The sequence below is a fragment of the Sebastes umbrosus genome, chromosome 10 (assembly GCF_015220745.1).
Source record: "Sebastes umbrosus isolate fSebUmb1 chromosome 10, fSebUmb1.pri, whole genome shotgun sequence".
In the NCBI taxonomy this organism is placed as follows: domain Eukaryota; kingdom Metazoa; phylum Chordata; class Actinopteri; order Perciformes; family Sebastidae; genus Sebastes; species Sebastes umbrosus.
The window spans coordinates 28,588,994-28,616,573 of NC_051278.1; the positions used below are offsets into that span (position 1 = coordinate 28,588,994).

Consider the following 27,580-nt stretch of genomic DNA (forward strand, 5'->3'; position numbering starts at 1 on the left):
CTCTGTACCATAGAGCTCCATTGTTCTCCACAAACCATTAAAAAACACACATCAATGAGCCTCACTGTGTCACTGGGTCACATGTTCCTTCATTACCATGAACACACACACACACTGTAGTTTATTCGGACTCAGTCCCACATACACCGTCCTGCTGCCACTAATGCTCACTAGAGCATCACATGTGGATTAATCCGCCAGTGAAAATAGTCCAGAATATTTCTTCCTGTTTGAATATCGTTTGCTGTTTTAGGAAATTACTGAGCCTTTTTATAACGAAACAATATATTTGTGGGCTGTTATTAAAATGGGATTTGTTGACAATAAGACATCATTGAATGAAGTAGGCCTATTATCTTAATAATTAGAATTTATCATTAACGATGTATGTTGAAGTCTACAATCGATGATTTGCACAGAGGCATTTTACAACTTTAAAACCTATAATGATTTAAATAAGGGCTATTCAAGTGTTCATACTGGGAAGTTGATTTACCTAAAAAAAAAAAAAATGATCCTCCGAGTTACAGCTTCTCTTTCCCAATGTAAGTCTATGGGAAAAAGTATTTTTGGGCCCAATGGCATCACGTGACGGATATGGATGTTGCAGTACCGCCGTTTGGCCACTACGAAAGTTGGGATCAATGACCGGCGCTCTTGGACCTTTATACCGGTACTTGCAAAATTAGAAAGGTGTCCTGATGACGTAATGACCCTTCCTTCTTTTATAGGTTCCTTGACTGTATGGGCCTTCTCAAAGTAAGAAACAAACAATTAAATGCCAGAGGGGGCAATTTAGCATCATCCAGCGTTACCGCTGTGACCTGCCAGAGGTCTCAACTACAGCCTGGAAAAGTTTACAAGCTCATAAACATCCCTGTTCTTCTCCACAAATCTAAAATCAGCCGTGTGAAGATGTTTAAATTGGGGTTTGTGGCCAACTGACATATACATTTGCTCTTCGTGAGGACATTCTCATCTAGAGATTTGTTTATTCGTTACTTTAGTTGTATGTAGCTCATATACAGATCTGTTGCTGAAAACCTGTTTTATCATTCAGTGGAGGAGATTCTACTATCTACTGTATGTCAAAAACCTGCAGAACATTTTAAGACTGCTTTTTTTTCTTTCATATTTCACTTTTTCCATGCAGTCACAGGCCATGTCAGAAATCATTCTGTATCTGACATTCTATTTGTGTAAGCAAATTCAACGTACAAAACGTATGCTACATAAATGTCCACAATGAAACGAACACTATTTGCTCAAACATCCCAATGCAATGCGTCTCATTTGATAGATGCAACGCACTGTATTATGACTATCAGTGATGATGCGACGTGACGAATCACGCCGTCACACTCAATTTACTGCTCTTATATAGGAAACTACAGAGTGTGTATTCTACAAGGCATGGTGAATGCACGAACAAGGGAGTGATTTCAGACACGGCTACAGTCGGTTTACATTTATGAGAAAAAAAGCAGAAAGCAGCTAAAAAACGTTTTCTACGTTCTCACACGAACACCGCCTCACCTCGTCTGCTGCATCCTCTGATCACAAACAGCTCTGACCTGACAACAATTACAAATGACTAGTGAAGGTAATCTAGCTTGCAGGGGGGGAGGGGGCTAGGGGGGCATCTTTCCACCAACTGTAATTCTCTCTCTTCCTCTCTCTCTCAACCCAAGTGGTTGAGGCAGATGGCCGCCCACCCAGAGCCTACCCTGTTAAAGGGGAGTTTTCTCTTGCCACTGTAGCACCTAGTGCCTGCTCATGGGGGATCTCATGTTGGGTCTCTAAATTATAGAGTACGGTCTACACCTGCTCTGTATGAAAAGCATCTTGAGACAACTTCTGTTATGATTTGACTCTATATAAAAATAAATTCACACTTGAATTCACACTGTGTCTAAATGTAATAAACTACTGTTTTCCATCACTTCAGTCTATCACAATATATATCTATCTGGCCTCCATGGGTTATGTGTACACTGAAAGCAACGTACAGGGAGAGGTGGCTGGCTGCAGGCTGGTCTTAAAAACCCAGCTTGACGAATAGCTTGGATGGAGCAGCATCTCCTGTTGCTTGGCTGAACATCCCTACTGCTCTCCAGCGGGTCTGGGAGGGTGAGTGTGTGTGAGACAGAGAAGTGGGGGGGGGGGGTTGAGCAAATCCTTTTCCCTGTCACTGCGCTGCTTGGTAATTTAATCTAATACCACATGTCAGATCGATTTGTGTATGGTTATAGGGTACAAGTCGCCGCGAGGCAAGTGCGCAGCAATTCCCTGCCACATCCAATTAGCAGCCCCGGTGGTTTGGGAGGGTTGGGGGGTTTGGGGGGTGGTGGGGGGAGGCTGCATGGCCAGTAGCTGCTCAGGTGCTTACGTGGGTACTTATTAGGCTGGTTAACGGTGACGCAGATTCTGTTCTCAAACACAATAATCATAGACATGTTAAGTTACGGCAGTGGTTCCCAAACTGGGGGCGCGAAGAGGCTTGCAGGGGGGGGGCTTAAAAATATTTTTTTATCTACAAAAGGGGGGGGCACGGCAGAAGAGGTTTTGGGAACCACTGAGTTGCATTATGAACTAAGTCTGCATCGGTTTCCTTCAAAACTATCCCGCACACAGCGGGGCTATCAAGATCTCATCCGGATGTTTCCATGGAATATTACTTAGCCTGTCACAATAATTATTATATTGACTTATCATACAATATTATGGACATGACCTCGATCATTTTCACATTATTGACTTATCGTCCACAGCGCCGGTGGGGGGAACATTTTGGGTTTATGCTGAATGATAGAGTGTTGTTGTTAAATCTACCTTACAGCTAATGTGTTGTTACTTTTTGCTAACAAAGGTCCGAACCACTGAGAAACAGATTGGCAGGATATTGCCTTTTAAGGAACGAATGTAACCCAAATGGTTCATATTTATTTAAGAGCATTTTATTTCCATTTTATTTATTGTTTGCTTATGTGGTTTTTAGTTTATATGTTTTATTTATTTAGGATTCCGACTCCAATGTCTGAATATTCTTAAGAATTAAAAGTCCATTGCTCATTGAAAGGGTGTACTTGCATTATTATTCTATTATATCATCATTATTATATCAGTTGGCATAAAATGGTCTTAAAATAACAATAATATCGTTTGTCGCAATTATTTCTGGGACGATATATCGTCCAAATGAAGTAGTTATCGTGACAGGCCAACTATCCAGAAGCATCTTGGATGGGAGGTGCTCCATCTAAGGGGGACAATAAACAATACTATGAAAACTGTATATTATAAATTATAATATATATCTGCAGCATCAATATTATATATGTATAATAAAAAAACATGTTCATATGGGCCATATTCTAATAATATATAATGATGTTTTTAATTACATTACATAAATAAAACACTTTTAGATAATCATTACAGATAAAAAAAAATTAAATCAGGTGATCAAAAAAGTACACCCCTTAGTTTGACCTGGGCTTAACTGTGCCATTGACAAATATTATCACTTATTTATCATTTCACTTAAAGTCAACTGCAAAGAACAAAGAAAGTGTATCTCAAAAAAGAGTGAGATCATACATGATGTAGATAAATATAATTAGCTAAAAACGATTTTCAAAACAAAATGACTATTGGGCGAAGGTAAATTACAACGTCATCATGATGTGTTCAAATGTAATCACGTAAAATGTAGTTTTGGCGAGAAACTTCAATAAATCCAGGGAGATATTTTCACATCAATATAAAATAGATAATAGAGAGAGAATTATGAGAGAATTATTTTTAATCAAAGCAAATATTTAAATAATCATAATCATTTAAATTGTGTGTTTTTATGCAAACAACCACTATAGATGACGATAACAAAGGCCAGTACAGTACTGTGTACAGTACCCTCCCTGCCCTGAAAAATAGAGCTTTTTGGACCTGCAGTGCATGTTTTTATAGTTTGGCATGTTGGGGGATTCTCTGTTTTGTTAAGTTTTGTTAATGGAAACATTACTACCCAAAACTGTCATTTCTGTACAATTCACAAACTCCTGCATATAATGTAATTTTCTTAATAATATGCTGTTTGGAGTGTTTTTCAGTATCATAAATGCTGAAAAATAAGTGCGCAGTATGTTTTCTATAAATTAATGTAGTGATAAAATAGAGGTTACGTCTGACAGCAATTGTTTGGTCCCCGGCAACAATCTGGGTTTCTAATGTGGCCCCCCCAAGGAAAAATAATTACCCTCCCCTGGTTATAATGGTGATACTTGGAGAGTCAAATATTTCCTGAGATGGTACGTAGTATAAAAAGTTTGAGAACCACTGAACTAAGCTGATTAAATCTAAAAACGAGAAGCCTGCTAAGAGCATTTATCCTGCCTTGATTGTGCACTGGGTTGCAGTGACGAGGCATTTCATGGGGGTTTGTAGCATTGCGTACTCTGGATCAACCCGTTAGAGAAACCGTATAGTAACCTACGATGGGTAGCCCGCTAAGTCAATATAATGAATGCAAACAGATGCAAGTTCACCCTAGGCATCTCATTTGTGAAACCATCATTACTCACTACTCTGTACTGTATGCGCTGGTGTATTCACGCCTATCTAAATGTCAATACGGAAAATATTAGAACACATGAATAATAACGGGCAGATATTAAAACGACTCAATGCTTTCTGAATGGACAATGTAGCAGTGGATGGCGTGTCTTTTTTTTAGAGTAAAATCACTATGAAGTTTTACACTTGTGCTTGTGGTGTGGCTCAATCTGAATTTTCAAGTTGCCTTTTTATCATAGGAAGCAGGTTTCAAAAGCATTAAGAACAAAGGCGTTGTCATGGAGACACGGGCAAACAAAAAGGTGCTTTGCCTAATTTGCACTTGTATGGACGGCAACAGTGGTTTGGTCGCCCACGCGGCCCCTTTTTTTTTTGTAGCCGTCATTGTTCTGGCATCAAAAAATAATGATCTGTCATGACTGTTACATCATCCTAGTTTAATAAATGACAACTAAATTCTAAACTACTACCACGGGCTCAGAAAGGAGCAACGCATTTCCCCCTGTTATCAAGTTGGCATTTCAGTCTTTCCTCTCCTTTGAACACCGGCTGCTCGTCTGTCATGCAGACACACTGTGCCTATCTCCCTCCTCAGAGAGCTCACCCTTTGCTTTAGACGCCGGGGTCGCTGAAGTGTTATTTCGCTTCTTGGGAACCTATTAGGTGCAATCTGACCACTTGACCACATACCATTTACTTATCATTAATTTAACATTTGCACAGTTTTTTCCACCTAATTTCAGGCTACAGGTCTAAGCATCATTAGCATCTCATCTCTGCTGGTCCCTCCCTTTGAAATCCTGTTAAAAAACTATAAGCCATTCAAAGCAGCCGACTCACACAAACCCCTCATCGTCCCTCAGTGAGTCGGGGGAGGAAGAGCACGATAAAAATAAATGCTTTTATTTCATTTGGCTCTGCTGCTGCGGCCCAATAGATCCTACATAATATAATTTGGGTTATAAAAAGGAGAAGTACAAACGGCAAAAATAGTCAGTGGTTCCCATCAGCCTAAATCACACTGACATAGCAGAAGAAAAACAGACGGGCCTACGTCATGTCAGTTGTCAGATCCTTCTAGATGGAAAGAAAGGCCCTTCAGAGTGATTTCATACATCAGTTACTGAGAGATTACGGGGAGTTTGTTAAACCAACATGAATTTACTGTGGTTTACACTGCTGGATGTCTTCCAGGGTAGATAATCAAAAGGTCAAACCTTCAGATAAAGTGCACATAATACTGATAGCACCAAAGTATCTCTATCTTTCTGGGAAACTAAGTACAGTATAAGGAAAATAAAAAGCAGCGTTCAATTGGTGCACGTCCAATTTAAATAACAGTTAATCTCCTGGACAGGTCCGCTGAATATGCACGCCATTATTTGGAGTTATGTGCGCCCATTTACGACACTCCACAGTCAAGTAACAGGTCATTTCTTTTCTAATGAAAGACCACGCCTATAGGGTCGAAAAAATACATTCCAAATGAAAATAGCAAAGAAATCTGTAATATGGCCGTGGCTCTGTCTGTCATGCACATAGCGGCTGGTCTATTGAGTTTCCTCTGAGGTGAATTGATCCACGGGAGAAGCGATTAGAAACAAACAGCTTGTGGGACCAACCTCTCATGTCTTTAATCTGCCTTCTGCTGCGCGGCCAGCCGTTGTCAAACAGAATTAGAACGGGCCATTTAATTGGCACGGCGAGGCGGAAACCGACGATGAATGTGTCACCCGCCACGAGTCAATGTGTGTGTTGCGAAAATGACAAAAGGTGATAGGCTCCCTTAGGTACTATTTGATTATGTGCTGGATGTGCTTGTTGACATGACAAACAATGCTGTCCGGGTCTTTTTTTTTTTTTTTTTAAAAAGGAGAGACGAACCATAATCACGTTGTCTAGTTTCCAGATTTATGGCTCTTTCACAAGCCAACATTTAGTTTGTTTTAATCAAACTCTGGTGCAGTTTCGTTTGGGCGGTTGTGAACGCAGTAATCGTACTCTGGTGCGGACCAAAACGAGCGGCCCGAGACCGCTATGAGAGGTGGTCTAGGACCGTTTTCAAGCTGCCTGTGTGGGCATTTGTTGAGATGGACACACGTAAACGACAGGTTAACATGAGCGGGAGAGGACCGACTGATGTTTGAAGAGAACACACAGAATATGCTAAATAAAGTCCACATAGTGACGTTTATAAAGTCATCGGAGATAAACTGGAGGAGAGGAGATTCTGCACAGAAGCTCTCAAGACAAAAAGATAAATTTGTCCCTTTGTACACGCCCCTCAGCAAATCATTTTTTTTAATTTATTTTGTCCACCTTAAATTGTGCACCGTGACACTGAACCAGACTAAATAGAAAACAAACCCAAACTATCAATTTCACTGTGATTGGGACGAGCCAAACGGACTATGGCCGGTGAAGACCTTTAAAGAGCAGCAGACTGTTACAGATGAAAAGTGTTTCACCTGCAGGAGGCTTTTCAACGTGTAAACTATGGAGGAGAATCTGTTGTGTTTTACGCAGGGTGGGCTAATATGATGATATATACCATGACAACAGGCCTGGGTTAAGGGCTTTATAGAAATACTGATGTCACATCCAGATTCTTAGTCATGTTTCTATATTTCCTCCTTGATTCATAAACCTTTCCAACTTTAGAGTATATTTTATTTGGACAAATTATGAAACACCGATGCATTGAGCTGTTTGATATATTTTGTTAAATGAAAAAAAGGGTCAAAACATCTTCAGGCATTTGAAAAGTTATATGGCTGGACCGTATGTGGTCAGTATGTGAATTTGTGGCTAAATTGTTACACAGATAGTCAGTGGTCATGACTATTTACTAGTCAGTATATTATACATTTTATACGAGGTGAAAAGGTATTAGCGTGACATACAGTATGCAAGGTTAAAAGTATTTCAGGTTCTTATTAAAGCATGTGTATCAAAAGCATTCATGTACATACGTCGCAAAAGTTCAGCGTTGAGATTCTCTCGTTGTCATCACTGACATTGTTGCTGCCATATTTATTCCTAGATGGAGTGTTAATGGAGCAGCTACGATGTTAGAATATCCTGGCACTGATCGATCCGAACTCCGTTCAGAAAACAAGCATTTTAAAAGTTGTTTGCTTGTCGTCTTGCGGACGGACCTGACAAAGCATGAATTCAGACTTTATACTAATCAGCATCATAATGTCGTTATTTCGGCATCATTTTGATCCGTTTATTGCAATTAAATCACAGCACAGTCTGTTTATTTTAGGTTCATACCGCAGTAGCGACATGCGGCTTGCATACAGTCAGTGCAATGGCGCTGTATGTGAATACAGCTCGCCGCCGTGTGACGTTATGAACCCAGACACAACATTGGCCTAAAAGTAGTCAAATCAATTGCCGGATTAGCCAAAAACAGATGTTTCGATTAGTTATTTGATCCATTAGCAGTTTCTTAATTGATTTTCCAGACGTGATAATATCATGTTGACTATATAATGAAATATCCCGTGATGAATGATAATGCCCAGTCCTCCTGTACTCCAAAAAAGTCCTGAATGGAAAGAGAACGTGTGGCCTGTTGGATGCTCGAAGCACTAGATGACTCATTGTTGTAGCGTGCATGTGTGTGTGTGTGTGTGTGTGTGTGTGTGTGTGAGCCTCCTCATCAACCAACTGTCTTTCATCGCGTGTCCGGGGCAGATTAAAAACACAAAGGCACCCTAAGTGGAACATCAAACAACCACTGTGATGGGGAGGTGTGCGTATGTGCGTATGTGTGTGTGTGTGTGTGTGTGTGTGTGTGTGAGACAGAGTTTGTGGGGGGTGCGTCAGAGATGCTAAAATCACCTGCATAAAATTGCCTGTTCTCCATCTCCGAGCCTGACTGGTGTGTGTGTGTGTGTGTGTGTGTGTGTGTGTGTGTGTGTGTGTGTGTGTGTGTGTGTGTGTGTGTGTGTGCTGTGGCTGATTCTGAGGTTTTCAGTGACAGCTGTGGATATGACTGAACAACAACAGCCTCAGTGGTAATACAGTAGTTACAGTATTTTAGGATTGCTTATGCAGAGTTTCATGGTGAAAAGCTCTTAATGCTCAATCAGCCAAACAGCTAAATTCAGTCCCTCGAGGATTTCGCTGGCTTCTTTTGGGGATTGTTGCGGCCTAAAGTGCCTGATTTCATGGCTGCTTCACGGAAAAAAAATTGCAAATGTATGTTGTGATGTTTTTAGGTCTTATTTTGCAATTATTTCATTCCAGTGAGAATATAACAGCACACTGTCAACCATCATACCAAATTTGAAGTTCCTAAGTTAAATAGTGTGACAAAAGTGTGACACGTGAACGGACGGAAGGACGGGCGAACGGAATACCAACGCAGTCTGACCTATCACCATGAGTATTATAATGGTAACACGACCAGCTGATCCCGTACCGTGTTGGGGAACTGATCTCGTCAGTGGTGTTAAGTAATTAGTGGCTTGTTTGTTTTACTGTCGTAGAGGAAACATTTCCCTCTAGCTCTAGGAGTCCTACATGCTGCATGTGATATTGTAAAAGGTCATAGCATTTTGCGTTAATGGTTCTAAATTAAAATAAAATTCTAAGAATAAAATTCTGCAAATAAATGAATTAATTCTAGTAAATCATTAACTAAATATACAATATTTCCAAAAAGTTGTACTAGAATGTGACAAGCACATCCATCACATCAGATGTTTTAGAAACTGATATGTCTGGCTTTTACTGGTCGAACCCTTGAAAATGCTCTCTGAGACCGTAAACGGATAAAGATGTCTGATATTTCCTCTTACACTCTGACTTCCCTAATCACTGATGTTACATGTTGCTGTGGATGAAACACTGTGCCTGGGAAGAGTCTGGGATGATTCTGGGCTCCGGGCCACGAGACTGAACACACACACACACACACACACACACACAACATCCAGCAGAACATTCAACCTCATGCAGCTGGAAATATAACACATACTCTACCCGCCGAGTACAACCGATGTTACACAACAAGCTGTTGAGCTGTAGTGTACGTGCACACACACGCACGCGTCTTATGTCCCTTCGGTCAAGCTGTCAGCAAGAATCAGCGTTCAGGGCCGACGATGGAATCGACGGGGCAGATGTGCAAACACGCCTGACAGAGTCCCCCCCCCCAGCCCCCAACCTCAACACACCATAGATGAGTAATAAAAAGTAGAAACACACACACACACACACACGCACGCACACACAATGTCACACTCGGTAATGGAACAGGGCTTCATTTACCCAGTTCACAGGTGGTCCGTGTTGTGCAGATTCAGGCACACACACACACACACACACAGCACAGTGGGGTGGCTGACGTAAACGCCGACCAATGGGAGGCAGCAGAGATAACGGAGCATCTTTCTCTGTATCGCAAATATGACGCTGGAGAATCCATCCAGAGCTACTAGCGTGGTGTCACCTCAAAGCCCTGTAGGTATTGATATCTTAATAACTTTTAGCTATTCTTACCAATTTGACATTGATAATAGTGCAAAACAAAAAGTAAACTTTTAAATCACAAATTTCTGAGGTTAGACATTTTCATGGCAAGACTAAACATTGCAATCACAATACAACAAGTGTGAAAGGACTAGTATGTAGCATTTAGGGGGATCAATTGGCAGAAATGGAATATAATAATAATAATAATAAGTATGTGTTCTTTAGTGTATAGTAGGGGTGGAACGGTTCACAAAATTAGGTTTTGGGGGTCACGGTTTTCGGTTCGGTTCGGTACATTTATGTTACAGCGAGGAGGTTATGTTCTGATTTCAACATGCTTTTCATTTATTTTGCAAAAATAAGTTAACAAATGTTTGCTTTAACAAAAGTTTGGCTTACATAAGGAACATAAACACTTCTTCATTGTCAAATCTTAATTGAAAGAATAGGTCTTCTACAGTAATTAGTGCAAACAAAAAATGCTGCTTTGTTATTTTCATATAAATACAATGTAATTATAGACTAAGGCCATCAACATAAATTGAAGCATAAGCTCAACCAGAACTATACTAAAAAAAAAAAAAAAAAAGAACAGTTTAACATATGTCTCAATTCCCTGATTATCAGCTCTTAATTGAAAGATTCGTTTTTCTACTCAAAATTGAAGTGCAGTATTTGGAAAGGAATACGGTTGGATTTCTGTGCCACTGTGTTATTTAAAAATAATTAATAAATATAAAACACATTACAGGGATTGTGCTGTTGCCCCTCTCCAGTTTCCCATCTGTCACTGCTTGTGTCAGTGCTTCAGAGAGATGCTCACCTGTGTGGCTCTCATAACTTTTTATCTCCCACTCTGAAGTGATGTGGTGGGCAGCCAGTCACAGTTCAGTAACTCTCAGTAGCCCCGGATTTCCATCCGTCTGTAGTAAGAGCTACGTAGGCTCTGTTGGACAATTCTTTCACAATTCCTAGTCGTGTCTGTTCGGGAATTACTTTGTTGCTTAAGTGTCGACGAGAGGAAATATTGTAGCGCGGCTCAAGTAACGTTACTTTAATCATATGCTGAAATCCAACGTCCTCCACGACTGCATAAGGCTGCATATCTTTCACTATAAACCTCCCCAATGCTGTAGTTATGTTTTTGCCATGTCTGAATCTGCATGTAGAGGCTGTTTAAATGCTGCGGGTAGAAGGAGTTGCTCTGTCCTACCCGACTCTTTCCTCCTTGTGCTATCGACGGACACACCGGAGTGATGTCTTCATAAATGGTTCATCATATTGGAAGTGTTGCCACTAGCTTAAACCACACGTGTTGCACAGTGCTCACACAGAGTCGCCGGCTTCAGTCGGTTGCAATCTGCTCACCTCGCCGCTAGATACCGCCAGATCCTACACACTGGACCTTTAAGTCTATGAAACGTAAAAAAAAAAAATATATATATATATATATATATATATTACAAAAACCCATTAACATTGCGACCGAAACCCAAAGTTATGTCTTTAAATTGCTTGTTTTCTGTTTCACCAATTTTCACCAATCCAAAATGTGTTCCATTTAAAGTGATATCGATGAGCAACAAGGAAGCAAATCCTACAATACTAGAAGCTGTAAACAGCTAAATGTTTGGTACTTTTACTGAATAAATAACTTGAAGTCGAGAGCACATTCGTCAAATTCTGCATCCAGATCTGCTTCAAAATACGTTGTGATGGACGACTATGGGACACCAGATTTTTCTTCTCATATTCATGTCGTTTTATGCTGCCTGGAATACACTGTAGCATTATTGCTTGTAGCAGATCTAATAAATGAATAATGAATCTTTAATTGATATCAAATATGTATCGATAATTCGTGACTAAAAATTAGGAATCACAAATCCATCAATTGGTGTTAAAGGGGACGGAGAGTGATGGCAATATTTTGGATTTAAACCCGATGCTATAAGGGAACCATAACGTTAATGAGGCAATCGCTGTGCAGAAGACGGAGCGGTCACACGTTCCAGGTGGAAACCTGCGGCCTGGCAGCAGAAGAATGATCGGAGATGACAGACACACGGTCATCCAATGTTAAACATCGACGTAAGCTCTCTACATAAAACTGAGCGTTATCTTTTCTTGTGAAATGTCCGGTGTAATCAGCAACACCAATGTTGACACAAGCTTATTAATCGGTGGGAAAATGTCCTCACCGTGACGTCCCCGTCGGTGATCATAAATGTAAATGAGGAGAATAAGCACAAGCTGTTTCAGGATGCAGGCTTCGGTAAAAAAACAGAACTTTGATGAATGCCCGTGTCAAAATTGATGTTAACAAATATATTTGTATTCAAATAAGATCAAATAGGCAATTGAAACAGTGAGCAAACAGAATGGCTCATTAAAAAGCAGCCTGTGTCTCTCAGACCACATTCAGAACTGGTTTTCTATTCTGTGTGGAACCGCAAAGTAAACAGTGATATCCGGGTGGAAGATAGAGACTTTAAACCAGCCCTGAAAGACAATGTTGGACACAGTTCCTGATGAGAGTGGGTCTCCCCTTGGGAAGACAGACACATGGAACTGTGAAAAAGCAGGAGAGAGTGGCTTAAGCACTGGTTAAAAGTGAGGGACTGTTCAAATGACATGAAAAGCATTAACATACACGAGACAAGCGGCTGTTTTCATAAAAGAAGCGAGGGGAAGCTCATATCTGGCAATCATCAGGGGGAAAAAGGGAGAGAGCGAGAAAAGATGGTGAATCGACCTTTTCCAGATGGTATAACCTTTAATCCTTACTACAGAGTCCTGCTGGGGACATGCAGACTGGAGAAGTCTGATAAATCAGGCTCAAATGCCACCGTGAATCTGCATTTTTATGCGTTTATTAACAAAAAAGGGATACAAGTGCTTTGAAGTGGGTCCACTTGGAGAGGGGCCCTGCTGATGGCCGCGTTGGTGAAGTGTTCACATATTCATTACTTATTGGATTGCTGGCTGCACCTTTACGGACCACGGGCTCAGTTCTAGAGGAAGGTTTCTATATGTGTTTGCATACATGTAATAACAGGCGCCTGCGTTACCTGTGTTCTTTTTTATTTCAGCGTCCGTGTTGACAGGTTAAAGCAGGTGTGCATGTAAGAAATAATGGTCACTTTTTCAGCTGAAAACCAGAGTATATGGGTATTTAGTCGTGTTGTTGATAGATTCAGGTCTGGTTGTAGATGTTTTGAATGCTGAAGAATGTTTCTTGATACCTTGTGATTCTGTAATTTGCTCTTTGTCTTCGTTTTCAATTGGAAAAGAGATTTTTAATCTCAATGAGTTTTCACTCCTGGTTAAATAAAGGTTAAATAAAATAAAAAAAGGTCTAAATCTTGACATTTTAAAACAAAGTATTTGAATTCTACATATTGGGCCTCATGCAGGAAGCAATATAAGAAAACAAATTCCCTCTTATTTTTGTTTGTATCCACGATTTGTTCTTATTTTATTGTTACCTATTGATTTCTGGGATTGGCAAATGTTTTCTTTTTGCTCTTCGGTTAGGTAAGAGAATATCTTATGAGTGGTCGAGAGCACTCCTACCAAGACAGTCTAGTGCGACTAAACATTTTTATTGGTCGCGCCGGTGTGCCTGACTCCCGTGGGCCTGTACTCCCTTCCTCGAGTGACATCACAACCATAAAACATACCAGTAATTCAAAATTGAGAGAACTATTGATTGTTTTTACATCAAGAAAAATACTTCGCCACGGCAACGGCCGAAGCTTTGAAGCATTCGGGTCAGTCTTAATTTAAATTAGTTAAAACTAGTGAAATACTGCTCACACTTCACAAATACTAATCTAATGATATAATACAAAATAATATGACACTCGTGGGGTATTTTTCTACCTAATGAGGACTTTTACTTGCTTGGCCTCCAGTGTTGCTGGTTTGTAGCTTTCTCGTGAACCGCTCATCCAAACAACTTCAAACTGGACACTGCGCTTACTCGGGTCCTGAAAAATACACCCACCGTGACGACATCATAGACTGTAGCTCTGCATTCAATATTATTGTGCCCTTCAAGCTCAGAGACCTGGGACTAAACACCACCCTCTGTGATTGGATCCTGAACTTCCCGACGGGCAGACTGCCCCGACTGTCAACACTACATCTCCTCAGGGCTGTGTGCTCAGCCCTCTCCTGTACTTCCTGGAGGATTCCTGATCTGCATTTGGTCTAACTATCCTAGTGTACTTTTTGATTTCAGTTGGAACCTGACCATTAATGAACTAATTTGTTGTTTGTATTTGCAAAGTAAATGATAACTCGGAACTATAAACAGAAACATATGGCACATATTTCATAAATGTAACTGCTGTTTTTGGAATTGGAGAGAGATGAAAGAGGAAGATAATGTGGTTAGTAATAAAAGGAAGGCCTGGTATCCCACTGCCCCCTGCTGGATGAGGATCCAACTCCTCTAAAGACATTAAACATTACATGAAAGCACGGTGCAGAACAATTACTGTTCAAAACAATACAAATAATCTTTGAGCCATTGCAAATGTCATTCAGAGGTGTGTGTGTGTGTGTGTGTGTGGCAGGGATAGCAGCATTAGGCTTAGCGGGAGCCAGAGCCAGTAATTAGGGCTGACATTTCACTCTCAAGCTGTCATTAGTCACTTCCAAACCAGCCTGATGTGATAACTGTAATATCTCTAAATTGCAGCAATTAGAAAAGGTTTGCCGGAGGGGCCTGGAAAATTTTCTTTGCCACTGAAAATGTCAACGATGGGACACCTCGTCGGCGCCGGGAAGATGAAAATAAGCTTGTATTTATGCGTCAATAAGACGAGGCCCGTTTCTCAGATGTATTGATACTCCATCAGTGTTCAAACTAAACTTTCAATCTGGTTTCTTGTTGGGTGGAGCATGGTGAAGCTGATTTGTATTTTCCGTTTGGGTTAAGGCTGTGGGGTTCCTCTGCTACTTTTAGACACCTGGCATTAAAATGCGTCTCGTATTGAGATTGTATCTGGATGTGATTTAACCTGATTAGATTTACACCTGGTATTAATATCCGTCTCCGGTATCCACATTGAGATCCAATCCGCTCTGACTGAAAGGGCTGAGAGGAAGCCTCTGGAGGCTGCACTACGCACAGGCTTGCAGCTGGGCACCGTTGGAGAGGCGGTGCGTAATGCGGACACATCAGCCTCAAAACGCCGTTGTTTAGGGGGAGATGGCCCGCAAACGTGACTCTGAGGTACGTCTACGCTCGCACACACACACACACACACACACACACAGAGGGATGAGGAGAGGAGACGGAGCAGTGGCGGTGATCTCTTTGGTCACAGCGGTCGACTGAGGAGCGCCGAGAACGCGCTGCAAATTAAACACTTTGCATAGTTCATCAAATGTATATCTGTTATATAGATCTGAAAGCACCTTGAAGCATGATTCCCTGCAATCCTAAACCTAAAGGAATGAGAAGGAAAAGACAAAGAGGAAAGAGAAGTGAAATCAGTTGTTAAAAAAGGGAGGAGACCCACGTGTTTGATGGAGCTGCGAGACTTCTCCTTCCACTGGTGGGTGCTCAGCTCCAGGGTGCAGTGAACATGGGTCTCTCTGTCATAGGAGCCCAGGATGAACAGTCTGCGGGGACACGACACAAGACATAAGAGAGCAACTGTGAGATTCGACCATGAAGACATGTAGAAACGCAAATTAAGTCAAAATCTATGCAGATTTGTTGCCTTGAAAAACTTTTTCAGTGCTTGTTAGTATACATCTGGGTATCTGTAGTAACTACCAACCCACAAACGGTGAAATAAGACAACCCAGTCCGTTTTTTTTTGTGGTAAATAACGCAGTGTGTTCGAATGGCAACATCCACTATGTCGGTGCTGGCAGGTTCCTTGATGTTCCCTTCTCGAATGCATCGACATCTGCGGGATATCCCGGCATCGTTTGTGCCCCCAAACCCAAACCTTGTGGACACTGGTTCTGTTGACATATCCTTCTTTCTCACTGAGCGCGTGTCAACTGATGCAAAATGAGAACCTGCACTCACAGCTTAGATGCAACAACATGCATCCTCAAGCCAAACAGCCGATGATGCTTACTCAGTTTGAAAAGTGTGGCACTGATGATGGTGCTACTCTGATCGAGTACGGTGACCACTTCAGAAAAAATAAGGAGGGACTCAAGCAACCAGTAGAAATCCCGGAGGCTTGTCTAGCTGACCCAGTGACCCCCCACTCCCACTTGTGACAACCCAAACACTGTATTATTATCTTACAAGTTGGGCCACACTTAAAGAGTTGATGAAGATCTCTTGTGACATCTGCAGCCACTTCTGTCTGTCAACTGTATATAGTTCCACCTCCACAGACCACAGCTATGCCACAACACACAGTGATGACCCATCTTTGTTGACCATAATCCAAAGCAAAGAATGGCCTGAAAAATCCCAGCAAATGCATGCCTGTATACTGTCTTTCCATATATGAATTAATGCAGAAGCCTGTGTCAACCTTATTAGAATCTGATGACCCCGTTGGTGAAGGAATGGTGACTCTTGACAGACAGACTGAATGGTTGCCTGTCTGCCACAGAACTTCTAGGAGGGTGGTTAAAAGGTTGGCAATGTTAATGTTAATGTTCTCCGTTATAATAAGGGTCCAGGCCTGACGACATTTACATTTATATATTGAGTCATCCTCATAGCGCCCCCTACTGGCAAAAGGAAATGACATGTTTTCTATTTTAATGTACTCCTCCTAGCAGGTTGACCAGATCCACTTCAAATGTGGTCAGAAAAGCCTGAAGACCTTGATGATGCATTATTGTAAAGACTCTCAGTGTGTTCCAATCCACTTACTTCCGGAAGTACACTTCAATATAGTGCACTGTGTGCACTCTGTACTTACTTGAGTAGTGCGTGAATTTCAACGGGGTACGGTCGTCTCAAATCGAATACTCTGCGGCGCGCTTACTGGAAATGATGATCGCAACATTTCACCGCGGCTGGCTACCCGCCAAAATATCTTTTTCTTCGGGGTTTTACGGTAGCTGGCATCCTTTGTGTTTCACTGCTGCCTCCTTCAGATTTTACCCGTCAACTACCCGCCAAAATATCTACCTGCTCTGTTGATCAAGGATATACAGAAAATGAAAGCGTTCCGCACTCAACGATTTGACCGTTTTGAGTACAACATCCGGGTGTTTCGAGTGCACTGAATTTTGCCATACTTCATAGTGTGAACGCACTTGTGGACTCAAAATAGTAAGTGTAAGTACGGAAGTATGCGGATTGGAACACACTGTGTGAGTTGTCGTTGAACGGCGTTGTCGTGGCCCATTTGGCGTGATTCGCCACCGACTTCAGCATACTTTGTCAAATCTGCTCAAATTTCTCAGCCATGATGACGGTACATGCCTGAGGTCATTTACATGCCAATATAGACTCATGGCCCTGCCCCCTACACATTAGCCCCACCCCCTTTCAGAACTCACGAACCATTTGTTGTAGACTCTTGGACTCCCTGGACTCACCAGGGATTTACTCTTTCATTTGTGACGGTGCTTCCCGCCTCCTACACTTTAGCCCCGCTCCTTTACAGAACCCATGAACAGTTTGTCGCAGACTCTCGTTGCAGGCATCATTGCACTCATCAGAGTTCCGGTTTCATTGTGCCTGGCTGCGTCAATCGGCGTCCCGCCAGTAGCCCCGACGCGCGAGAAGGTGCGAGGGCCCTTTCATCACTGCTTGCAGTTTTAATTATTAGGGCCCGAGCAACGACCAGGAGTCTGCAAGGCCCTGGTGAAATCGCTATGTATATCAGTATTATTCTCTTACATGAGAATTGCATTTTTGAGGGGCTAAACATGCTCAGAACTGACAATGACAATTTGCACATGAATCAGAAGCTGTTTAAATATATTGTTTGTTTGAATAATCAAAAATCTAAAAACACTGAATTTTAGCTGTAAACATGCCATGTTGTGTTTGCTCTAATCGCAGAGACAATCAGTAGTAAAGAGGATCTTGATCTTGTTCTCATGATATTTCACTCTCAAGGCAACAACCTGAGGTTATAAAGGCTTAATTGATTTTCATCCACAGACACTTAAATCTTCCCCTCACATTATACGAGAGTGTTTATGACATCCTACATCAATACAGTACATTATTTATTCCTCTTTATTTCTAAACCTCAGACGTGCTCAGGAATAACCTCTCTCATAATCTCTACAACAACATGGATTATTTATTACATTTTCCATAAAACAGTAAATCTAATGTTACATTTCTTCATTTTCAGTTGAGGGCTGCAGCTTATGATTATTTTCATAGAATTTTTTATATTTAACTCATTGATAACATTTATGTAGACGAATAATAATATTTAAAAAAATGCATCCACAGAGCTTTAAGAAAGGTGCCGAATAAAAGTATGGCTTTTCCTAAAATAAATATGTATATATTTTATGTTGATTGTGAATTAAACATTTCAGAAGCGTTGATGGGTCGAAAATGAATGTTTAGTTTATCTCTGTGGAAGATATCTGACGTTCGGTTTCTAACAAGGCTTGTGAGCCAATAGTGTAACGACGTTGGTATCAAGTTGGTGTCTCTGTGTCGTCAGCGATCACGTTGCCAATTAGTGTGAGAAAAAAAGGGGATAAATGGCTGAATTTGACGTTAAGTGCTCGGCTTCATCCTACAAGATTTTCATTTTGAGACATTGGGTAAGCTAGAATGAGCCAATTTTGGGCATCTCTGCTTAAAGAATGACTCACCCAGTTCACAACGCTATGAAAATTGTTGCAGATTAATTTTTGGTCGATTGGCCAATAGAGCTAAAAAGATAAGTTAATAAGATAAATTAATCTATTTGTCAATCGACCAAAAAGTAGAAATTTACTCTTGCCCTTTTATATTGTCCCCTCCCAGCGGCCCCTCATTAACTCACTGCTGTATTAATACTGAAATTGTAAAAGGAAAAAGCTGCACTGTGATACTAGAAAGAAAAGATGAGATTTCACAACAATGTATTTTGGCTACTGCTGCCGCCTGCTGTGCTGAGCAGACCAATGCCTTAGACGCTGAAGAAAAGGACTTCTGAAACACAGCGTACCTAAAGACACTACAATATTTCAGAATAGTTTGATACCAATTTACGTCACACTTTACAGGTCTACGACTGATTAGCAATTACTTTGTGTTTGTACTTAGAAATCATGAGTAAATGGTCACATATGACCTAGTTATGATGGCATAGCCACATGTCTGCTGTAACTGGCGGGTTGTACAGTAGCATCATTTTCTATCTGTATGGTGCTCTGGTAGTAATGTGCACCCGAAATGTTGCACGGATGGACTGCAATACCTCTTTCTGTGTATTGGGGAATGTATTGATGGGTAATTGATGCTTGATTTACAAGTCATATAAATGTAAGGAAGCGTAAAGCACAGTTCATACGTTTTAAAAAAAATTACTTTATGGTTTTAAACAGTTTTTATAATATGAAATGCAATTATTTAACAATAAAATTTGTTAAATTGCAGATTTTAACTGCCTAATAGGAAAGTCAATACCTGTGTTTTTTCAGTTTATGTATGTAAAGTAGTGTATGCAAAATGACAAGATATTTATTTATTTAGGCATATGTTTTCTTACAATTATACACTTTTAACTAGATTAATAACAGTATTTTTCTATATTGACAGTAATACAGTATATCGGTATAATAAACATATTTTTTTGTAAAATTACAGAAAATCCTGCTACTTTTATCAGTAAAGAATACTTTATTTTTACGGTTAGTTTTGTTAAAATTAGCATTAGAAAAGCTGTTAAAAAAGCAAAAATATTTAATGTATTCCATTTATACGGATACATTTCAATTAACAGTTAATTATTGTAATTTTTACATTTATTTCCTGTCATTTTGAAATACAGGGAAAAAATGTAAAATGTCTTCAGTATGATCATCTTCAGAGACATGATGCTCACTTATAACTCAATAAGTCTCAACTATTTCCTGAGCAAGATTTCACAGTTGATGCTAAATGGGTAGATACTTCCCTCTGCTGGACATTTACAGCACAGTACACCTGATTTGTTTGACACAGTAAACCTCTAACAATCACTTATACAGTGAGCGTGATATGATCTTTTTTTAATTAAACACTAGGTAGAAAACCCTCTCCAAACTTGCTGATATTGGTGGAAGGTGATGTTAGCAGGTAGTAGAAGAAGAGAGTCTGTACAATTCTAATGGGCAGGACATGAATTGTTAATGGATGAGCCTGATTTGGTCATGCTGTGGTCTATCATAAACACCCAACCACATCCAAGCATGGTTCAACACACATACACACTCCTATAACTGCTAGTTCTTTCCAAGGAATCGAAGGATAGGCCTCTCTATCAAGGCCAGCCTGGGCTAATTGATTTGACTCTTTGGCCAATTAGAATTTAAACATGCCAGCTTAGTACAAGGAGGGAGTGTGTTTATCTGAGAAAGGAGAGCCTGGTGAGTCAGTGTGGGCTGTCCTACTGTATATGATGTGCTTTGTAGATGCTACAGGGTTTGTAGATGCTATATAATGGCAGCTGCCGCTGGTGCGGAGATGATGAGGAAACAGTTAAGATCAAAATTACATTTAGATACTTTTATCAGTGTTTCCCTTGTGTAGAATTGTTATGTTCTTTAACTTCTTCTGCTCCTTGCAGACGCCGGCATCCTCCTACTGTCTTTCAGAGGTCTGTAGCAAGCTCAGTTTGTTCCATTGGTACCAACCACGTCATGCTAGCTTGTTGGGAAGGAGGCTGAATACCGCCCCAAAGTTAGGCAACATTTTGGCGAGGAAAAACTGGCATGGCCATATTCACAGAGGTCCCTTGACCTCAAGATATGTGAATGAAAATGGGTTATATGGCTACCCGTAAGTCCCCCCTTTAAAGACATGCCCACTTTATGATAGTTGTATATATGCATTGCATTGGCTAACAATGCACTGAAGTATATGCAGTGAAAACCGATGTGTAAAATATGTAACCTTCAAATGATAATTTGAAGGTTTTGAAGCAAAGTTTAATTGAGCTAAATGTTGACCTTTGTTTGAACTGAAAAAAAAAACAGCTGAACACAGGTAAACAGGTGATCATATCATGTTTGGTTATGAAAGGGACATCCCCGAAAAACTCAGTCGGTCATTGTGGTCGATCGACGGACGTTGTGAAAAAAAACTGCATATAGTCCAACAGTTTAAGAAGAACGTTTCTCAACGCACAATTACAAGGAATTTAGCGATTTCACCATTTACAACCCATAATATCATTAAAAGATTCAGAGAATCCGGAGAAATCTCCGGCATCTAATAGTATGGGGGGGTGTTAGTGCCCATGGCATGGGTAACTTGCACAACTGTGAAGCTACAGTACCATATCATTAATGCAGAAAGATACATACAGGTTTTGGAGCAACACATGCTGCCATCCATCTGCCATCTTTTCCAGGGACGTCCCTGCTTATTTCAGCAAGACGACGCCAAGTCACATTTCTGCATGTGTTACAACAGCATGGCTTTTTTCTTGGAAAAGAGTGTGGGCACTAGACTGGCCCTGCCTGCAGTCCAAACCGGTCTCCCACTGAAAATGTGTGGCGCATTATGAAGCGAAAAATACGACTGTAGAAGTTGTATATAAAGCAAGAATGAGAAAGAATTTCACCTTCAAAACTTCAACGATTAGTGATCTTAGTTCCCAAACGCTTCCCGAGTGTGGTTAAAAAGAAACGGAGACGTAACACAGCGGTAAAAGTGCCCGCGTCTCAACGTTTTTAAAACGTGTTGCGGGTGTCAAATTCAAAATGAGTGTATATTTACAAAAAAAAGGTTGATCGGTTTGAACGTGAAATATCATGTCTTTGTACTGTTTTCAATTGAACATATGTCGAAAAGGATTAGCAAATTACTGCGATCTGTTTTATTTATGCTTTGCACAACATCCCAACTTTTTGGGAATCGGGGTTGCAGTATTATGATGGGGGCAACTTTTGTCTAAAACATCACCGTATGATGTAGCATTCAATCTTCCCACAAATGGAACAAAGGGGCCTCAGAACAAAAAGGTCTGTGGACAAGCATGCCCGGTTAATTTAAAGTGTGTGGGGAAGTACATTAAAAATGTCTCACCTGCTACATTCAGTGAGGGTGACCTTGAATCGACCTTCCACCAGCCTGCTGTCCTGGATTGACAGGTCCAGATCACAAGGCGTACCCAGCGGAGGCTGCACTTGGAACGGGAAGAAGGGCTTGTACCTGGGGAGAGACACAGGAAACACCCAAAGTCCATTTCAATTCAGGATGTCCACTATCGCACTGATGTACACTACCTAACCCTGACATACTGTTCAGGTGAAATTTGACCTGTTTTGACATTTGACAGCAGTAAACACTTATTGATGCTCCGACAGTTACGCATGCACAATGATGCATACACACGCCGTATCATGTTTCAGTTTGTTTTGGACCAGAGACACGGCAGAGAGAAAAAAAAAGATTTATTTTTAATCAAAGCAAATATTTTAATATTCATAATCATTTGAATGTGTGTTTTTATGCAAATAACCACTATAGATGACAATAAAGTACAGTACTCTCCCTCCATGGTGTAACTTGGCTGTAATTTACCATGTAAAATATATCAAACATTGAATGACATCAGATCTTAAATGATATTCCTTCACTTAGCGCAGAGATTTCAAAAGTGGCAGACAAAAAATAAATATTTGTCTGCCACAGTGGCAGGAATTGAAGAAAGTTAATTTCAGACTCTGACTCTCAACAGTCAAATATTGACTTTTAGTGAACAAATTAAGAGTTAATGAGGGAAAAGGTCCAGAGTGCTCGGAAGTTCAAATCAGTGTGATGAAGGTGCTCTTTGGTGGGGTAAGGGTGAGTCTAAGGCACTCTTCTGGAAAAAATAAAAAGCCTTTATTCAATTGGCTATTTCATGATGAAATGCTAAAAACAATGCTGGTACATATAAGATTTGGTAACAAGCCACGCGTAGTGGCACAAACAGCCTTCTTCAGGGTGTAACCCTCAGCACACAGCTTTCCATTCTGTGAGTACACAGACAATTGATGATTGCAAACACCTGAGCAAGAGGCCAATAAACTCTCAGGTGAAAAGTGCAAAATGTGGTCACTAGATGGCTCTACAGGATGTCAAGAAAGCACAGAAAATAATGAAAATAAAAGAAGAAAACATAAATGTACAGATAACAAGACAGAAAAAAGTAAATAAGTAATAATATATAACCATTAGAAAGAGAGAGAGAGAGAGAGAGAGAGAGAGAGAGAGAGAGAGAGAGAGTTAATGAGAGAGTTAATGAGATTTGAAAAACCTGTCCACCAGCTTTGGAAGATGTGAAGTGACACACAGTGTGGGGAATGCATCAGCGCTGGTTTGCATTAGGCAATTTGTGAAGAATAGAACCAGAAGGTCAGGTCCCGGTGACTGACTACTTGTGTTGGGTGTGGTGCTTGGTAGAGAAGTGGCTCCAGGGCAGCAGGCCTGACTTTTAATAAAAACACTCATTGTAATGTAGAAACATTGTGTCTGAGAGCACACACACCCCGTTCATTGCTATTTTGAGCTCTTGGTGCTTCTTCTGTAGGCCCCGAGGCTCCTGCTGTTCTAAATAGTGGACCTTGTTCAGACAAACTCAGCCACATGCTACAGCTACAGAGGACTGTTGGCTCCACACACACCTCCCCTCAGCTGATTTCAGATCAGGAAGAGGACGAAGGACGGATGAAAGGGAAACTTTGCCGATTTTCAACTGACTTGCAGTACATGCAGATGAATGGCGCCCGGAGCCTTCCCCGCTCACCTACCGGGCAAAGGTTCGCCGGTTGTTTTGCGTCATCCAGCGGATGTTCATCTGCATGTACTGCTGCGCTGCAGTGACACAGATTTGGTTGAAAAAAGTTTCCTTTGAATGAATCAGACCTCAGCCACATTGTTTTGGAAATGAAAACAACGTTTTTAACCACCGATATCCAAAAACACATCTCTTCCCATCTCTCCATATTAGCTCTGTTAGCTAGTACGATCCACAAATGCTGCAGTGCGGCTTTATATGACCAGTGTGGCTAGGTGGTCGCCCAAAGTCTCATTTGATTGGGCCCGAGTGCAGGATGAGTCATCAAACATTTGAAGCCTTTTACCGGAAGAGAGAAGACAGGGATAAAAAAATACTCTGATAATGATTTTTTGACATATATTTGTCATATAACAAATGATGAGCAATTAACACGGGGACACAGGATTAAAACTGGGAAAATCAGTTTTTCATTTACAATTTCTAATCAGACGTTGTACCACTGCATGTTTAAAGCCGGGTGATACATACAAATAACTCACTTGTAAATGGGTAATAGATAAACACGGTGCCAAACAGCGTCTAACACTTCTATAAGGTGGAAGAATGTGTACTAGGCCAAAAATAATGTGAAATATGGCCAGTGAACTTAGAAGAGTTCAAATAGGTTAAAATGCAATGATTTGAAATTAAGGTCTTATTTCAAAATGGCATTAAAAAGTGTCTTCTTAGCGTGACATGCAAGCTGAAGGTCAGTGTTCATATGCAGCTCAGGTTGGGTTGCAAGTAGTAGAAGGCTTCTAGACTCTCTTAGCAAGGATTCAGGGATTTTACGTGTGGCCTCTGGGGTGCATTCGACCTGTTCGCCTGCTGTTTATTTTATTTCCACACTGGGTAGATAGATAGATCACTTTACTTACTTACTTACTTAGTCCTTGTTGCGCCTAGTGGCACATAGGGCAAGGACTAATGATCTCCACTCATCTCTGTTGTTTGCTTTCTTCTCGATGCTGTTCCAGCTGTATCCTCTCGTCTTCATCTCTCCTTCGATGGTTCGCCTCCAGGTTGTTTTGGGCCTCCCTCTTTTGCGTTTTCCCTCCGGTGTCCAACGCAATGCCACTTTTGTCATGTCATCAGATGGTTTCCTTAATACATGTCCAAGCCATCTCCATCTTCTTCTTATTAATATTGTTTCCATGTCTAAGCACTCTGTCGTTTTGTGTAGTTCATGGTTTGTGATCTTTCTAGGCCAGAATATCCTCATGATCTTTCTGAGGCGGGTGTTGTGAAAGCTAGAAAGCTTGCCTATGTCTTTTTCAGTCATTCTCCAGCATTCGGCACCATATAGAAGTACTGATAGTACACAGCTGTTGTATAACTTTAACTTGGTGTTTCTAGTTATGTGTGTTGACTTCCAGATGTTTCCAAGTCTTAGAAATGCTGTCCTTGCTTTTCCTAATCTAGCCATAATGTCTTGGTCAGCTCCACCATCTGATGTTACCCGGCTTCCGAGGTATGTGAAAGATGACGTGCATGTCAGTTGTTGTCCATTTAGCTTTATGACAGGTGTTTCTTTCGTGTTGAGGGGCATGACTTCTGTTTTCTTGATGTTGATCTTAAGTCCCAGCATGCTTGCATTCTTCTGTAGTCTAGATGTTTTGTCTTGCATGTGACTTGGTAGATGTGATAGGAGAGCAAGGTCGTCAGCATAGTCTAAGTCCTCTAAGTTGGAAAATAGGGTCCATCTGATGCCAGTGTTTGAGTTGTTTAGGGTTTTTCGCATTACCCAGTCCACAACTACAATGAACAACAGGGACGACATCACACACCCCTGTCTCACTCCTGATTTAACAAGGAAGCTAGTGTCTTTCGTGCATCCTACTATGCATCTGAAGTCAGTGTAGAACACTTTCACAAGTGATACTATCTTTGCTGGTATTCCATAATGTCGGAGAATTTTCCAAAGACTGTCCCTGTGGAGGCTATCAAATGCCTTCTCGAAATCAATGAAGTTGATGATGAGTTGTCTCTGCCACTCTGTACATTGCTCGATGATATTTCTTAATACAAAAATATGGTCATTGCAGCTTTTTCCTTTCCTAAATCCTGCCTGTTCTTTCCTCAGTATGTTGTCCACTGCTGTTTTCATTCTGTTCATCAATATTTTGCAGAATATTTTGCTTGGGATGGAAAGTAATGTAATTCCCCTCCAGTTGTTACAATTGGTTAGGTCTCCTTTCTTGGGTAGCTTGATGATGGTTCCTTCTTGCCAAGTATTTGGGATGGTGTCATTTTGCCATATCTTCTCAAACAATGGATGTAGAATGTTAGCCGCAATGGTTGGATCAGTTTTAAATAGTTCTGCTGATAGTTGGTCATTTCCTGGAGCTTTGTTGTTCTTTAAACTTTTGATGGCTAATTCGATTTCAACTCGATTTGATTTGAAATGAATCTGGTCCCTGAATGCACAAGAATCTACTGTACCAAGACAATTGGTATTTTAAACATTGTACAGCTTCAGTTGCAGTAACAATATTTGTGGCTGGAAATTGCGATAGAAATCATTCAAGGTTTTACGTGATCCCAAAACCCCTGTAGGCCTACATGTAATCGTCACTCCGTGTCCTCATGGAAATGTTGTTTCGACATATTCGCGCACACACCTCTGCACTCTGATCAGCCTGGGGAGCAATTAAGCCCTTGACAACGGCATTTGCAGAACATAGTGGCGCAAACCTGGCTCTCAACTGCAGCACACAAGCTCCAACGAGGATTGAGGAGCAAGGTCCTGGTCGGAATGGTTAGGAATGAGGCATGAGTCTTGGATCCTCCAGCCCCATTCCTTTGGTGGTAGCGAGTTTCCCATCCATTCCTGAACCTGATAGCACACTGAAGCTGTGAAACACGGCAGACGAAGATGCTGGTGGTAAATTGCGAGGCTGCATAGCTGTTTTTTAGTCAGTCACCTTAGCATAGAAACGTTTCAGCCTGAGGTCATTGAGAGAGAGTCCGTTTTGGTTTGTTCGCTGGGAGAAGCACAGATTTTGTTTCAAGAGAGCAGGTGGATACCCACAGAGTTCGTACTTAAAGGCTTCAGCTAACTTGTCTGAACAAGTGCTGCTTTGCAAAAGCGACCATTTTTTGAGTGTGCGTGTTAAAATTTCAGATCGTCTGAATCATGGATGTATTAAGAGAAGTGGAATACAGCGTTGGAAGCGGGGCCCCGTTCATTCCTATGAGAGTTGCTCTGTGGCGCATGAAGACAAAATGGCTCGACTTCCGACTGGAAAAGTACCCAGATCTTCCGCATCCATTGGGCCATCGGACATGCGCAGTAGCGTCCGCTCGGTCACATGATTCGGTCACGGAGCCCCAACGTCACGCCTTCGTGACGGCTTGCGCTCCAGCCTCGGTCTGGGTCTCTTTCACAAGAGCGGAGGAAAGGAAATAACTGTGGATTCGGCTATTAGTGCATTTTAAAACATTTAGGACCTAATGATTTAAATGAGGATTACTAAAGTGTTCGTACTGGGAAGTTGATTCACCTAAAAAAAAATTTAAAAATGAAAAAACACTTCGGATGAAATTATAACAGCTAAATTTAGCTTTGCATGTCAACAGATCTATCT

General features: G+C 41.0%; 1 protein-coding gene and 1 long non-coding RNA gene across 2 annotated transcripts in view; one reads left to right on the forward strand and one right to left on the reverse strand.

Annotated features, from left to right (window-relative positions):
- pdzd8 (PDZ domain containing 8) overlaps window positions 1–27,580 on the reverse strand; it is a 45,633-nt gene that overhangs the window by 12,390 nt on the left and 5,663 nt on the right. The window contains exons 2-3 of the mRNA XM_037783001.1: window positions 22,256–22,381; window positions 15,600–15,702 (exon numbers count right to left, since the gene is read on the reverse strand). Of these exons, the coding sequence (XP_037638929.1) occupies window positions 15,600–15,702; window positions 22,256–22,381 (229 nt within the window). The remainder of the gene's footprint in view (window positions 1–15,599; window positions 15,703–22,255; window positions 22,382–27,580) is intronic.
- On the forward strand, window positions 7,473–27,498 carry LOC119496007. Its single transcript, XR_005208610.1, has 4 exons — window positions 7,473–7,563; window positions 10,050–10,053; window positions 11,734–11,740; window positions 27,488–27,498. It is a non-coding gene; the product is annotated as an uncharacterized LOC119496007 (long non-coding RNA).